General features: G+C 49.3%; 1 protein-coding gene across 7 annotated transcripts; it reads right to left on the bottom strand.

Moving 5' to 3' along the window:
* Window positions 1-6: 6 nt before the first annotated feature.
* Window positions 7-16,884, bottom strand: LOC103680498 (myomegalin). Of its 7 annotated transcripts, none has more exons than XM_040645510.1 (9): window positions 16,138-16,884; window positions 15,152-15,254; window positions 14,043-14,541; window positions 12,168-12,403; window positions 11,090-11,141; window positions 9,813-10,036; window positions 3,184-3,435; window positions 2,083-2,214; window positions 7-1,387 (listed from the first exon to the last, which is right to left on the bottom strand). In XM_040645510.1, exons 3-9 carry the CDS (start codon window positions 14,501-14,503, stop codon window positions 1,284-1,286), a joined length of 1,461 nt encoding a protein of 486 aa, XP_040501444.1. In that variant the 5' UTR covers window positions 14,504-14,541; window positions 15,152-15,254; window positions 16,138-16,884; the 3' UTR covers window positions 7-1,283. The 7 variants fall into 7 exon arrangements, with proteins under 7 accessions (XP_040501444.1, XP_040501445.1, XP_040501442.1 ...); XM_040645511.1 differs by having other exon boundaries at window positions 2,083-2,225; XM_040645512.1 differs by lacking the exon at window positions 7-1,387 and adding an exon at window positions 9,005-9,161.
* Window positions 16,885-16,890: the final 6 nt, after the last annotated feature.

Raw genomic sequence — 16,890 nt, forward strand, 5'->3', positions numbered from 1 at the left:
CAGGAAGAGAAGCCCAGGCTCACCCATCCTGACACAGAGAACTAAGGCAACAGGAGGGCAGCTAATGCTGCAGCTGCTTAGGGAGGCAGAGGGTGTCAGGTCACTACATCCACACTCCCTGGGGAATGGGGAGCCTCCATCTGGGCAATGCTCTTGATCTTCTGATTTCATAAGGTCTACAAGGTCTACCCTGCTTTTGGAGAAAATGCTGCAGTTTCTTTCTTTCTAAGATTTTATTTATTTATTTGAGAGAGACAGACACAGAGCAGGAGCAGCAAGGAGGAGGCAGAGGGACAGAGAGAAGCAGACTCCCCTCCCCACTGAGCAGGGAGCCTGACACGGGGCTCAATCCCAGGACCTCGGGATCATGACCTGAGCCAAAGGCAGATGCTTAACCAACTGAGCCACCCAAGCGCCAAAAACGCTGTGGTTTCTAATGCTCACTGTTTTTAAGTTCACACACCCTCTGTGTGATAATCCGTTCTTGAATTTTGCCAAAAAGCAACATCAAGATTTCTTGTCTACGGTTTTTAGAATGTATTATATTCGTCAATTTGAAAATGGGGACATCTGTTCTTTTCTGGGCTTGTGGCATCTCAATGATCTACATGATTTCTCAGAGACTATGGACAGGCACGCTGAGAATCAGGCTGTAGGTGCTGTCAGTGGTCCGGCGGGAAGTCCCTGGGCCTGGTCGACTGTGCTTGCTCACATCTTAGTGTCTTCTCCCCTGTGAGGTCTGTGCTAGCCTGTCCCAGCATGCAATGGTGGTTTAGCAGTTGTGCCTTCTCTCTTATCTGGCTCTGGAGGACATTTGGCTGGTGCCTCCAGACACAAAGTCCTGAAGATTACTGAGCAGAGAGGAGCCCGAGAGGGTGAGTGAGGGGAGGTAGTGAGGAGATCGGGATGGCAGCTCAGTACCGGGAGAGACATATGAGGCTGCAGTGAAGTCTGGACAGGTAGAACAGACACCCAACTAGTATCCAGTTTCATAACTAATGACTGAATATCTGAGTATCTATGGGTTGCACAGAGGTTGTGGATTTCCCAGAGCTATTTCTGTCCCTAGAGACTCGGAGTGTGAGGGCCCATGGTTAGGACCTCTCAGGAAGCAGCCCCTTCTAGACTGAGGACAGCCATGGGACTTTGGGTTGGCGGATCTGGTTAGCTGTTGTCTCCACCTTCTTCTCTTGGCTTCAAGTCATGATTGGTGTGCCCAGGGGGAAAGGGACCGGGAATGAGCACAGTGTGTGGCTTTTACCACCCACCTCTAGAAACATGACTCAGCTGAGCCTGAAGGCTCCGGTTTTCTTCCTTAAGGAGTCTGTTCTCATTGTAGAGCTGGGATGTGGTTCCAGGCCAGGACCATAGAAATTAGAGCTGGATCCTGTCCCAGAAAGTGCAAGCAGACAAGTTACACATTTGGGTAAGAGACACTTTCAAGAAGCTACCCATTCTGTGCCTCCAGAAATACTGTCCCAACCCAGCAGCAGTGCTTGGGTACTCGAGGCCTGGACCCCAAGCCTGGTGGGCCAAATGCCTGGTTTCTGTGTGCCTCCTACCAGTGGGTTCTGTGCAGGCCCCACCACGTGCCCTAGCTTGCAGCTGTTCCAGAGGCTCTGGCCCCGCAATAGCAGCTTCTGTGCTGCGGGCAGGATGAGGGTGTGTGGAAGGAATGGCCTCCAAGGGACAGCAGAGAGGAGAGTAGCGGGAGAAAGGCCACCTCAGTGAGTGGCTGGGGGAGGGTGCCCGCTGACCTGGCTCTACCACCTGCCAATCACATGGCAAGGCACAGGGAGGTCAGTAGGCACTTATATGAGAAGATTAAGGATGGGATGAGAAGTCAGACACTATGGACACACCTTGTTAGTTCTGCCAAGAGGAAAGTTCTCTCTTAGCTCCAGTCTATCTACAAAGTGAGGATAAGAGGACGGGCCCCACCTGCCTTGGCAGACTGTTTGGAAGGGGCAGGTAGAGAAAATCCTAGCACGGTGCTTTGAAAAGCGTGAAGCTCAGCTTAAGGGCCCTCCCTTCGGAAGTTCCCCAGTCGTGACAGAAGTGGGCAGCTCTGGCCTCTCCTACCATTCCCACGGGCCGTGCAGCTGAGCCGGTGTTCGAGCTGCTCCCGCAGGCGGTCATTAATGCAGATGGACTCCTCCAGCCGCTGACGCAGGTTCCGGATTTCACCAAGATGTTCTTCCAGCAGGTCAGCCCCTGCAACCATCCCGCCAGGACATGGAAGAGGTGGGAGGTGGGGAACCTGGTCACTAGTGGGGCCCAGGTGGGGGTGGGGCTCAGCCAGCAGCTCCTCAGCAGGATCCCTAAACATCCCCATCCTTCCACTAACTGCATTCTCTCACATGGGCACTCGGGAACATGGCGACTCTGCTCCAAGACTAAACTGGCTTTCTGCCCCAGGACAGCCTGGTGCAAAGCCTCCTCCTACACACAGTAAGCATGAGGGAGTTTTAAAGATTACTTATTTATTTGAGAGAGAGAGAGAGAGCATGAGCAGAGCAGAGAGGCAGAGAGAGAGGGAGAAGCAGGCTCCCCGCTGAGCAGGGAGCCCAATGTGGGACTCGATCCCAGGACTCTGGGATCATGACCTGAGCTGAAGGCAGATGCTTAACTGACTGAGCCACCCAGGCACCCGAAAGTGTGAGGGAGTTTTAAATATAAGTGTGCAGTGACCAGTGTAACTGGTGCGAGGGAGTTCCACATGGTTTAGAAAAATAACTGAAGTATCTGGAAAGGTGTGGTGACCTAAGTGTGACTTTCTCTCCTGAGTGCATTAGGGAAGACCTCACTCTGCCCTGATACCGTTCCTCTTACTGACTCTTGACTGAACATTCTTTAATGAGGCATCAAGCCCTTCCTCCAGCCTCAGAAAGGAGATAAAAGTCCATGGACATGAACTTCTCCCGTGTGGCTAATGACATGAGTGTGAGAGCACAAGATGTGTCCCAGACTTTCCCAGTCCCCTGAATAGCACTGAGGCCCTGCGCAGGGTGGCCGAAGGGGGCCACTTAGAAAGGTCCAGCATGGATAGGGCCCTTTCATTTTATCCCCACTCCGTGAGCCGGGGACTAGAGAGATGAAAAATGCCCCTGCCCAGGTAGGAGAGGGGTAGACTCTCAATGAGATTTCGTTTCATAGGCTGACCCGTTCAGCTTCATGTTTTACCTGTGGGTTTGGAGTCAAGCTGACACACAGAGGATCCTGAGGACAGGTTGCCTGATACACTCCCTTTCTGAGGCCTCATCACATCCCACTGGCTGCCGCTGCCCAGGTAGCCAGGCTCCAGGATTCTGCCCAGTTCTGTGCTGCCCCTCAGAGGAGAGTGGGGCTGGGCGGGGTTGAGATAGTGGGAAGAGGTGGCTTCTAAATGGTTGCTTGGCAATGCAGCTGGGGAAGGAGGATGGACGGTGCTGACACCTGGGCAGAAAGAAACCGGAGTGAGGAAGAGAGGATTGGAAGGGAAGGACCAGCAAGGAAGTGTGGGATTGTTAAGAATGGACACTAAAGGGGACATGTGCGATGTCGGAGATCCCAGTATGTTGCAGAATACCAGTTAGATGAAGACCATACCCTAGAGGCCATAACTTTCACCCCATGTATTTGCTGGTATGAGACACCAAGAGGCAGAGGATGGATAAAGTATCTGAAAGTCACCAGGAAAAGGAAAAGTCCAGTGGCCCCACTCCTGGCTTCTATTATAATTCCTCCTGATAGAGCCCAGGAAAATTCCAGGAGAACTCAGTCCCAAAGACAGGGGATATAGCACATTCCTATTTACAGATGTGCTCAGTGCTAGCATCCATGGAGGGATGTAGGACCTTTCATTTAACATAGGCTTATGCTTTCATAGATCTTGGGAAATCATCGGCCTTCCCCTAAGCCAAATCATCTCTGCTTCTATGTAAAAAGAAGTCTCTGGGAGAGACAGAGAGAGATGGGCAGGGCTGCAGTTTAGGATATTTACATTCAGAAGACTGCTTTCTTTTAGGGATTATCAGCATGGACAGCAGAGTAAACAGATAGCTCACCCGAAGCAAAGAGGAAGAGGTCATCATTCCTTCCAACCAAGCCAAACTCCTCTGAGGGGATAATGCAACTGGCACTTGTCAATTTTTATCTCCAGTTGTAACTGGCTCTCAAATTTGGCTACATATTAGAGTCACCTTGGAAAATGTAAACAAATATACACTGAAGCCCAGACCTCCCAGAGATTTTGACTTAACTGGGGGTACAGCTTAGGCACTGGATGGTTTAAAGTTCTCCCAGGTGATTCTAATAGGCAGCAAAGTTTGAGCAGTACTGTCCTGGGTCTCTCCCTCCACAATTTGCAAAATACTAGATGTTCATTAGGATCACTGGGAATTAAAGAGAGCGATGAGAAATGTCAGCATCTGAATTTTTTTTTAAGTAAACTCCATGCCCAGTGTGGAACCCAATGTGGGGCTTGGACCCATGACCCTGAAATCAAGACCTGAGCTGAGAACAAGAGCCAGATGCTTAGCCAACTGAGCTATCCACACGCCCCTCAGCATCTAAATTTTAGTTGGGATTCAGTAAAGATGTGATTTCCTACCTCTTCCACACCCCCTTCCTCCCCAGCCCAACACAACGCAAAGGGTTGTGTTGACAGCTTTTTTTTTTTTTTTTTAAGTAAACTCCATGCCCAGTGTGGAACTTTTTTAAGATGTTTAATATTCGAAGATGAGGGAGCAGCCAGCTGAGAGAGAACACATAGCAGAGTGAGAGAAAAGCAGGCTCAATAGTGGAGACCCGTAGGGCTCATCCTCATCCATCACCCCAGCAACACAGCCCAGCCCGCAACAGGGTGTTGACAGCTTACTTTTTAACCAAGGTCGTAGAAGGTTCCAAGTCTATCAGTAACAGCAATCAGTATTCTCATGTTCCAGTTTGCCCTGGTCACACAACATAGAGCACATGCCCTAAACCATGCAAAGACACTGGACAGATTCTAGCACAAGGAGATTTTTGCCCCACGGTGACCCGAGAAGCTGCCATGCACCACTGTCCACATGGAAGCTTTGTTCAAAGCAAACAAGGAACACTGGTAAGCTGTAGACCCTCAGAGAGAGCTGTGCTTCAGGTCAGACAGACAAGACAGGGCTATAATCTTGCTCACCAAAGCTGGGACCATCCAAACTCTGGTCAATGGCTCCGACTAGGTATGACTTCAACACATATCAACAGACCCTTTATCATGTACAGATGTGTCCTATTTTTCCTTTGGGACAAAGACAAACTGACAAGTATGGAAAGGTAAAGGAAAAGAAAAGTAAGCTAGAGAACATTCTTGCCCTTTTGATATGGGACAAGTTTGTTATCCATCAACTGTTGGTTCCAGAACTGCTAAAATAACAAGTTCTAGATCAGAGACATCAGAACCTTCTACTGATCTCTAAAGAGAAACAGAAAAGGTTGTTACAAGGGGCTTCCAGAATCTGTCGAGCTTAGCTCTGAGCAGGATGGTAACAAAACCATCCTAGGCAGAAAAGGTATCATGGAAAAACAGGACTGGGAGCAGAAGACCTGGATTCAAGCCCGTCTCTCCCACTTACTAGTAACCTTCAACAAGTAGCTCTACTCCCCTAAGCCTTAGTCCCCTACTCTGACTCTACCTATCACGCAAGTGGTGTGAGGCTCAGGGAAGAACAGGTTCGTGTTGCTGGGTAAGCCTAGACTGCTACCCCTGCGTGAAGCTGCAATAAGCAGGAGGCAGTCTTCTAGACTTCCCTGCCTGAAAAAAAGGAACATGTGCAAACTCTCCTAAAAAGGGTTTTACCTAATTGGTTCTGGGAATCAAAGTGGAACAGAGTAGACTAGACAGTGTATTCATTTTCAGCGTTGACAAAAGAAATAAGGTGGGGTAAATGACAACTGGGGCTTCAGGTGTATGACTCTCAGCTGTGGTCTTAGGTTACTCGACACAGCACCTGGTGACCCTTACCATCAATCTCTGGCTCACCTGAGTTATTTTTTTTTTAAGTCACAGAATGTGGTTTTAAGGTTACCTTAAAACCACACAGCATTTCTAGGTGCTGTTTTTGTTTTTGTTTTCGTTTTTGCATTACTAGAGAGCAAATTCCTCATGTGAGGGTTTTCCTTATTTTTTTCTAAGCTATAATTGATCACACACAAAATCTTTATGATGAGGCATCCAGCCCATACATATATCAAAGCCTTTCCAAAAAGCTGACTGACTGCACATAGTCTGTAACTGATAAGATCAATGATCTCTGGGAGTCAGAGGACAGAATTTACAATCAGGTATCACAGTCTGTGCTTCTGGTTCTAGCCGCCCACATGTCACCTGTCCAGGGGTGGAAATGAACCTTGTGCCATAGGAAGAGGGGCTTAGTCACCTCTTCTGAATCTACTACTACTACTACCCTTTTGGCTCTCCACCTGATGATGTCAGGATCTCACCTTGATTAAGAGCATTTTTCACAGGAGGAGAATATAACAGGCCTGGAAAGGATTCCCCGGAAAGTGGCCGTCTTTCTCATGGCCTCTTCGTCTCACATAGGCAACACAAAAGCTGTGGCCCATGCCCTGCCTACAAACACATCACCGGCGTGTCAGGCCTTCAGCATACTCGTTGGTACCCCACACTGTCAGCAGCAGGAGAGGAGCAGCTCTAGGGCCTGGTGAAGCGATGAGACACACACACCAGCAAGACAACAGTAAATATATTTCCCAAAAAAAGCAAGCTGGGCCATCTGTCAACCATCTGCTGGCAACGTGTACACCCTATGTTCTTTTTAAGAACTCTGCCACCAAGCCAAAGCCATGCAGAGCCACGCAGGGTGGGGCTGCCATGCCCAAGCACACAGATGCAGCAGGAAGTGCTCACTTTCTCCCAACTGTTTCTGCAGCATCTGCAGCCCCTGCTGAGCCTCTGCCAAGGAGACCACGGGTGTCTCACCGCAGCCAAGGAGGGGAGGGCCAGTGGAGCTGAAAGGCAGGAAGCTGGGGGGAGCTGAGGGCAGTGGTGCCTGGGGAAGTCTAACCAGCGTGGGTATGGAGGGACAATGAAGGCCTAGACTTGGGAAGAAAGGAGACAAGTCATTAGAAAGAAAGTGAGAGAAAGGAACGGGGAAAAGATGGAGAAGATGAAACTATTTCTTGTGCAGATGTCTCCCTGCGGGGTGGCTATCATTCCGCGTGGTGCTGGCGGACAAGGCAAAAGGCAAGCATTGCTATCCAAGAGGCTGGCTTAGTTGACCGCTCCTCCTTCTCCCTTGCCAGGGATATCCGGCATACATATTCTATGCTCATCTTGGAAACCACTGGCTCTAGAAGGCAAGGTGGCAGAACTGTAACCCAGGCAGCTATGGGAGCCACTCCCAGCCATCCCAGGTACGGATGGGTCAGGACGGCTGTGCCTCAGTGTTCTCAAGTGCCCCGGGCATGAGTCGGTCCTTGCTCCTGTGACAAGACTCCCGACAACTAGAACTCCTCTGAGAGCATGAAGGCTCACCCTGAGGAGGGCAGGAGCGGGCTACCACTGTGGGGAAATGTGCATTCCTCATGCATGTAATTCAAGAGCATCATGGAAACAAACCTCAGAATCTCAAATCAATGGGTTCATTCACCAAATGAAAAATAAAGGTCTTGCTGCAGTGACTCAGACACAATAGCTTGCATGCCTGCTGGGCATTCAAATCCCTCAGGAAAAATTCTTAATACGTGCAGATTCTTCAGGCCCTGATCTACTAAGTCATAAACTTTGGGAGGGGGGCTTAGAAATTTGCATTTAAAATAAATCTTCACAGATGAGCATGATGCAGCCCATCTACAGACAGGTCTCTAGGGACCCTGCAATGTTCTGATGTTTGAATCCGTCTCCTCTTTCCTAAAAACAGTTATATGGCAGGTAGCCCTCGGAGGGAGCAGAAACCAAGGCTGACCTGCGGAGAATGCCTTCCAAGGAAGAGAATGAATACATTCTAATCACATCCCTCGCCCCAGAATGCTGACACGTTATCAGAGCAGCATGGCAAGGACACCCACATTGCCAAGTAACACAGGCCAGGCATCCTTCAGGGAGGCGTTCTGATTTTAAAATCCCTGGCCTTCTGCCCTGTTTGACCCCAAAGCATTTACACAGATGTCTACAGGGCTAGGCAAATAGCTTTTCCCCATGACTTCCTGGGCCAGCTGCTGTCTACTCTGGCCCAGAAACATTGAGCCCCGGCTCAGAAAGAGCCAGACACAACCCCTTCTTAAGATTTTGGCTGACTTGTTCTCAGGAGAGACAGGGGCAGCAGAAGGAAAGCACCGTGTTTCTTCGGGCACCTTACCACAAGCCACACTGAAGGCATCCAGCTGGTGATGGCAGGAGGTAGGAGGCGAGGACAAGGTTTGCCTTTGCCCTGCCATCACTGGTGTGGGGCCCTAATTAACAGCAGACCCCCTGGCAATTCGGTTGGGGCAGGTAAATGAAATGTATCCCTCCAACTGGCTGCAGGACATGCACTAGGTACATACCAAGGGCTGCCAGCCAGTTCATAAATCCGTGAGTGATCGTGTGATGTGAACAGAAGCTAGTCTGAGGACATGGACATCCCGAGCTGCTGCAGAGACCCACCGTGCAGATAAAATGGGTAATTCTTAGAGGCGAGCAGCAGAAGGGACTTTCTTTTTGTTCTTTGGCTACTGAAATCCTGGGAGAAACATTTTGCTCCCCAGAGTGAAATGAAAGAATGAAAATGTTTACTTTAAAATGATTTGCCAACTACTGGTCAAAATTGGGATGCAGATCCAAGTCTATGTGGATCTCTGATTTGTCTACAATATTTAAAACAAAGAAAACGCAGACACAGTTGGTGAACTATGATGGCCTCTTGATTTCGTCTAGGATTTGCTGCAGAGAAGCCCCTGACAGTGGAAACATTCGTCCTTGAAGAAGAGTCAAACAGGCTGCTGAGGAAGAGGAGACAAAGCTCTGGCCGTGTTGGCTGTCGCATACCTGGATGGGCCTGGCTGGCCTCCTGGGGGGGGGGTGTTCTGGGGAGCTGGCAAGCTGATGGGTTTGCTGCTGGGTTCGGCCTTAACCCCCTGAGGTGCACTGGTTGCTGATGACTTAGAAGACAGTACAGCGGAATGACTCAAATGATGGATGGAATCTACAAAACCCATGAATGAAAGAAAATGTTTGGTGGTCGACAAAGAACTGGAATCTGGCCTTATATTTAACCAGCGGTACCAGGGCAGAGCCTTGCTTTCTGGGAAAGCACCAAGCACAAGCACTGTGAGCAGGGTTCATTTCCTTGTTTGCAGATAGCTTCTTGAGGGAAGCAAACCACCTTAGAGGTGAGAGTGGGGCCCAGACATGGAAACCCATGGAAATGGCGTTTCCAAGAATACCAGGTGGAACCGACAGCATCTGTGGCCACTGACAGATACTCAGGGGATACTGGCTCAGGAAATGGAGTGAGCAAGGCCACTGCAGGAGGGAGAAGATGTCCCATTTTAAGAAGGAAGTCAGCAGTCTATGCTCATGAAGCAATGGGGAAGAAAAGCCTTCCAGGATCTTCTCCTTCTTCCTATTGCAGTTCCCCTTGGGTCTACCAGCATGCACATCCAGTGGAGACCCAGTGACACCCTGTGGAGTCAGGAGCACAGCAAAGATCCTGAGCCACTGGGGCGTGTGCTTGGTGCTTGGTCCCAGAGCCACATTCAGCCTGATACACACCGAGGTGGAGCTATAAGGCCTGGCTACAGAAGTCTCCTCTCCGCCTGGAGAAAAGTGGTACCACCCAGAAAGCAGAGGCTACCTGAGTGGCCAGGCAGAGCCTTCTTCTCTTCATAGTGCGTGTACTCGCTGGCTACATCCATGTCAGAGCAGGCTTCCAGCTCATCAGACAGGAAGGAGGAGCTGCTGGGAGAGCGCTGGGAGTCCGATAAGGCATGGCTACTGAAGGGCGTGAGGGACCGGGCATCCACCTTGGCCTGCAGGACCTCAATCACTTTCTCCTTCTCCTGCAGCTCCCTGCTGAGCCTATTAAGGTGAAGGGGGACAACAGGTGAAGCCAAGGTCACTGGACCAACTAGTCCTGACTAAGGCACACGGGAAAAGCTGCAGGAGTCAAGGGAACCATTCTGGCATAGAACGATCAAAATAACCTATCACTGATTAGGGGCGGAGGGTAGGTGGGGTGCAGAGGGAGGAGGAGGTGCAATAGCCACCCAGGGCACTGGCCCCGTGAGATGCTGGGGACTAGCGGAGCCCCAGCCAGCCCTCTAAAGCACAGCTGCTCCAAGTGTGGCCCCAGCAGAGCTGCTGGTTATCAGTCTCCAAGAAGGTAAGTACAGTAACTGAAGGTGAGCAGTGAGAAACATACAGCATCTTGGCATTGCCACTGACAACCAAGAGCAGGATGTGTGGAATCATCTGGCTGATTGAGGGTACAGCCCACATATGTGTCTGTGATGGATCAGAAATGAAAACAGAACCAAAACACTTTGCTCTTCATGACAGGTATTCTGAGAATGGTCTAAAAAGTGGTCTAAAGCACACTTCTGACACAGAGGGGCTTGAACTGGTGGCTACAACAGATTTTGAGCCTGTATTTTACTACACATGATAAGAGTCTATGCAGTGATTCATGGAAAACTGGTTCCTGAGATACTGCAGCCTCCCAGGCATCTGCAACGTCCAGGCCTTTCCCCCCTAGGAACTGTACTGTGGTTCTTTGATTCTTTTTTTCCCCCAAGGAAATTGAACGATTATTAAACTAGCTGCCAACTCAACTCAGGGTAAGCCAACTTAGTAGCACAAAGGAGGAAAGCAGAGGAGAACTCTGGGGGTGCCAAGGGCCCCTGGACCCTGGTTAGTTTACTGTTGGGTCAGACCAACTCTAGTTTACCAAGCCTGGAGAATAAATATGCAAATAGAAATCAACAGAATTATGGCAAAAGAGCGTAAAGAATTAGGCTAAGGTGTTCCATGAATAAATGAATTCATTATAATCAGCATTTCCCCTCCCTGATCTGCAAAGTTGCAGTCACCCTGGACCCCTTGGGCCTTGTTCCTGATCCTATTTCAAATTACCTGAGGGCCAGCGGTTCAAGTCCACCCTGATCTTTCTCACTTTTATGATCCTCTGTAAGCCAAATTCAGAAAGAAATGGTAAGAAATTAAACAGGTCCCACTTCCCACATTATAAATGCACAAGTACAGAACGGTGACTCCTCTGTGTATGTCCAGGACATGTAGGAGAATTACTTGGGAAGGCTGCAGACTGTATCCTCGGAGGGGAGACCTTTAGGCTCTCTTGAGCTCACCAGGCAGACCTCCCCTGACCTGGTGAACAGCATCATGACTTCCTCTGCCCTAAATCAATGCAAAGAAGTTTAAAAGGCACTTGCCCAGCTTCTCTCTGGACCATTCCAGCTTCCAAGCCTGCCACAGACTGACTCGCAGATGTATGCTGTGTGTCCCATCACAGCATTCATGTGGAACCCACTCTTGCTCCGAGGAGATGACAAACCGCCCTGTCCCACCTCTGCACCTGCCACCAGCATGTGGGATGTCTGGCCCCCAACTCGGATCCTGCTGTACTCCCTGGGTTACTCCCAGGAAATGTTTTCTAAGTAAAGAGCTCCAATGATAACCAACATTCCTAGCCCTTGCACTATGACATTCAGTGTCCAAATCACGTCCAAAGGGCAGGGTGCTTTCACTATATTGGGGTTATATTCATGTACGACACCATGAAATAAACAAAGAGACAGACACTGAAAGGCTAAGTCATTGCCCAAAGCAAGTTAATGGCGGCATCCAGGGCACAGCTTGAGTCTTGCAATTTTCAGGTCAGACTCTTTTCACTATGATGAGGTCCTCCAATCTCTTCTCCCTTTCTCCCCCTTAGCACTGGATGGACACAGCCTGCTTTCCTAAAGGCCACTTGCCACGAGTGCTCCAGTTTCTGCCATTGCAATCATGACCTCCCCAACCCTGTGTTCCTCCTCAGTGCTCCCCACCAGCCAGTCCCGATCCTGCGATGGCCCCAGGAAATGAAGTGGAAGCAGGACCTGGGTGAAAAGGCTGTGGTGGAGGTGTGGTGGCCACCTGGGCCTGGAGCTGTGGGAGTGACTGAGTGTGTGCCAAAGCTGTATGGTCAACTTACTGGTGCTGAGTTTGCTGGTAAGCCTCTCTGTCAGCTGGCTTCCCTGGGTGAGCTGCTCCCGGAAGCTCTGCCCCAGGTAGTAGTCAATGTCATTGCTCCCAAGAAGGTCCTCAAAAGATTTTACTGTATCTTTGGCATCCTGGGTGAGAAGATAACAGATACCTCTGCCTTCTCGCATCTTTTGGCGTAGGTTCGACAGCTCTCGGGCCTGATCCTGAATCAGGGAGTCATATTTCCTAATACAGGAGACAAGAGGAAAAAATAGGAATGAAAATGAGTGAATGTTAAATTATGGGCCTTCAATAGAGATTTCCGTGAGAACATCTCTAAGGAGGTCCCCACGCCAAATTCTGGCACAGAAACCAAAGAAGGTACTTAAGAGTAAATCCTGCTCTGATACGCGACATCAATTTAGTGTGCCATCATTCTTATGCTGTTTTATACGTATTAGTCATATGTCCAGAAGAATCCTAAGTCCTGTGGACGTAAATACAATGCCAAATTTTACATTCCTCACAGGACTAGTTGAGTGTAGATTCACCGTTGATACTCAAGAAACACTAAATGTATTTATTGAGTAGATACTCAACAAACACAATAAATAAAAATAAATTCAACGATTAGAATCACTTAATCCTGGCACACCAGGCTGGCTCAGTCAGAAGAGCACACGACTCCTGATATCAGGTTCGTGAGTTCAAGCCCCACATTGGGTGGACAGCATATGTAAAATAAACAAACAAACCAACATGGGGGGAGGAGAAGGAATCACTTAATCCTAAGTCTAGATAGGATCTTTCGTGCCTTCTATTTGGAAGACCGTCTATATTACGGCAGACTGTATTTTGCCAAGATGGCCGTTACGCAAGTTCCTGTTCCACATGATGTTTTGTAAATGTGCCTTTGCCCCTTCTCTCATTAGCAGGTAGAGGCTGTTCTCCACCTCCTTAAATTTGGGCAAGCTCTGTGACCACCACGACCGAGATAATGATGGAAGCGACATTGTGCCAAGCCCAGGAGTAGCTCTTAACTGTCTTGGCAACTTCTACTTCCTGTCAGTTGGAAGCCAGCTGCCATGTAGAAGTGGAACCACCCTGGGACCACCATACTGTGAGAGGCCCACCCCAGGAAGAAAGGCCCTGGAAGACGAGAAGCTAAGGGTGGAAAGGGAGAAGCCAAGGAGCACCACATTGCCAGACACATCAAGGAAGAAGCTATGTCCATCTCCAGCCACCACTGGACAGCAGCCCCATGAGAGACCCCCAAGTGAGAGCCACTCTGCTGAGCCCCGTCAATCCACATAAATTATTGTTTGAGGCCACTAAGCTGTTGGATGGTTTGACATTCAGTGCAAATAACAAGGACAGATACCTAGATAGAAGTCTACCCAGTGTTTTTCAATACAAAGTATCAATAACAGTATCAGTTATGGTAAGTAGTACTGAGAGCTTAATATATGTTAAGCAATTATAAGCACTTATACTAATTCATTTAAACCCAATAACTACCCTTTGAGATAGGTTCTCTTACTCTCCTCATTTAATAGGTAAGGAAAGAGGCCCAGAAAGTCTAAGTAAGTTATACAGTTAGGAAGTTCCAGAGCTAGGATTCAGACCCAGGCAGTCTGGCTCCAGTCTTACTACGACACCACATATCCGGTCGCTTTACTAATAGATTCCTGAGAGGAGATCTCAGAGACCTGGTGTCTCCCAGCAGGGCCTACTGACCTGTCTTCAGATCTAGGCCTAGCATTTAAGCGGGTGTTCTTCTGATTGCCCTGATAGGTTCTCTCTTCTACCTGCCTGGGCTAGCCCACCTCCAACACAAACTTAGACATCATCAATCAAATAAGGGTCCAAAGAGTGCCCCTCTTACCCAGGCCATGAGGCTGATCTCAGCTCCTCTGCCAGCTTCCCTTCCACTCCAGTTTTCGGGAGCTGGGCCACTCTCTGGATCAGACTCTCCAGATCCTTTTTAGCCTGAAGCCCCGGGGGGTAGAAAGCCCCAGTGCCATCAGAGAGCCACCCCTCATCCTCATCAGTGACACTGTGAGGTGAGGATCCCTCGAGGGTGCCAACGGCCTTCAGCTTTCGAGGTCTCTCCAGACTAGATGAATAATCGCTTGTAACTGAGAGGGACCGGACCTGGCTCTTGAGGTTTTGAATGATCTTGTTGGCATTCTGCAGCTGGGCCTTCAGGTCTCTGATGTCCTTATGTAGGACAGAGATGTCTTCCGACTTTCCATATGCCTGGAACTCCTCCTGCTTCCCTCGAGGGCTCTCCAAGGGCTTCTTCCCTGGGGAGCTGGCCGCTGGGGAGCCCAGGTGCCCCTCCATCAGGATGGTTTCCCTGAGGCTGTTATGCTCCTCACACTCTGAGAAAAGACAAAGACATCCTCCTGAATAAAGCTATGCATGCTGCTGTAGCTGGAGCAGCTTTGGTGCTGGGGATAAGAAGTCCTAGAGAAAAAGTTGAAGCGGGACTTTATTCAGCCCTGCACATTACTAGCATTCAAACCTGGTATTTCTTATCCACTCAACAGCCCTGCAGATGAGGCACAGTCACCTTCTACTGCACGGAGTGTTTTTTCTTTTCTCGATTTCAGTTTGGTGGGTGTCCCTACAGTCAAAGTCCTTTAATGATGGAAAAACAGGTCTTTTTAGCTGAGGGTTTGCATATCTCCGAAAGCTCATCTGGTTTCTTCATGAAAAAGTCAGCCTTAGACGATCATCTGTTGGATAAAACTTTTCTTCTCTTAATTAACAGAGTATGTTGAAAACTAGAGACATTCCAACTCACACTCAGCCTCACATTGGATAAGACTTCTCTGCCAAACTTCCTGTGCCTTGCTAGTCCTGGGGTCCCCTTCAGTCTACAGCACCCCCTCAGCCCTACTCCTCATCAGGTGTGGGACTGGTTAACAGCTCCTAGATGTGAAGGGCGACTCCAGGGAGGCCAGGTGAGCCCTTCCCTTGTGTTCCTACCGGGACTGGTGCTCTCCTCCCGCTCAGCCTCATTCTCACTTCGGCCACAGGTCCTGGAGGTCCACCTGCACCTGCTTGCTGTCCTGCTTCACCAAGGATTCACCTGCGTGGGAAGAGACAGAGGGTGTCACGGAGGCTCTGAATGTCCCACGTACCCCCTCAACCTCAATGGCATGTGCCCTAGCCCTCAGGGGACAGGGAGGTCAGAGCCAGAGTGGGATGGATGGTTCTTTGGACTCAAGTGGGAGAAAAGACCACCCACTCCAGGCAGGACTTCCTTGCACCAGGATGAGCCTGTTTGCCACTGATGATCTCACCTCCAACAACTGAGACTTTGTAGGGACCAGACATCTTTAAGTTGGGTATTATACAAATCATCATCCCTAGAAGCCCCAGTGAAACCAGCAACTGCTTTATCCACAGAGGCTCAGTAAATACGTGAATGGAGCTGAACTAATTTAGAGTCCTAAAACATCGAGATCCATACTGTTCTATAAGATAGCTATCAGCCACATGTGACTATTTCATATTAAATTAATTAAAATTAAATAAAACTCCCAAGTTGAACTAGCCACATTTCATGTGCCCCATAAGCATTTCCATCACCCCAGAAAGCTCTACTAGAAAGCATGGATTCTAAACCAACGGTGATGACATATTTTTGAAGAATATGGTTTGGTGCCAAGAGGAGGAGAGGAACTATCAGTATATGTTGAGAGATGTAAAGCATTTTGCTGACTATACCAGAAATCAGCAAACCTAAATGTTGGCCCATTTCCTCCCTATATGCTCACTGCAAACTTGCTTTGTTCTTTATTCTTCTCTGCCAGGTGCAAAAACTGAAGTTAAATATGCATTTCCACAGTTCTAGGACCTGGTCAGGATTAAATTTGTTTTGAGGCTGGGAAAGAAAAGGGAAGTCTGCAAAGCATGTAGTTTCTCAGGGAGAAGACAGACACCTTGGTGATGGTGAACCTAAGACTTACTAAGCATGACTCTGTATTTCTCCAGCTGGTTGGCCTGGGCAAAGACTGTGGCTTCTGATATCAGCAGCTTCTCCTGGAGATCCTGATAGTGTTGTTTGCATTGGGCCAACTGGGAGCGCAGGTGGTTGGTGGATCCAGGAAGGCTAAATTCTGACTGAGGCCCAGGGTCTCGGGCCTGGGGCCGGTTATCCAGCTGTGAAAAGAGCCAGCACAGGGACCAGCCAGTCACGGCTCCTTCCCTTTCTGAACCTGTGGACTTTACTCATGGGTTTGTTACAGCATTCCTCACGGCCTTTGGTAGTGGCTTGCTTTCCAGCTCCGAGCTCCTGCAGAGCTAGGATCGTGTTTTATTCATCTCTGTATCTACAGCACATACTACAGCGCCAGTAGAGTCCAGTGAGGAGCTCTCAGTATATGTTGGTGCAGTGGTTGAAAAGAGGAGGGTAGACACCTCTCCTCATCTCTCCCTGTGCTCCTGCCCCACCCTTGTCCCCCCCCAATCCTCTATATTCCCTATTTACTCAATACTCAGCAAAGCCCCTCCCATTATGAGGATCCCGACAGCCCCTCCTGTGGCTCAGGAACAGACACCTGGGATGAGCTGTGACGAAAATGGCAGGGATAAGGAGAGATGTCATTACACACCACTTGTCTGGGCTGCCTTAACCCCCAGGCGTCCCTATACCACATCCTATTGAAATGATCTGTTTCATGCCATCTTTCCCCACCGTACTGCATACTTACAGGGCAGAG

The sequence above is a fragment of the Ursus maritimus genome, unplaced genomic scaffold (genome assembly GCF_017311325.1).
Source record: "Ursus maritimus isolate PB19 unplaced genomic scaffold, ASM1731132v1 scaffold_313, whole genome shotgun sequence".
In the NCBI taxonomy this organism is placed as follows: Eukaryota; Metazoa; Chordata; class Mammalia; order Carnivora; family Ursidae; genus Ursus; species Ursus maritimus.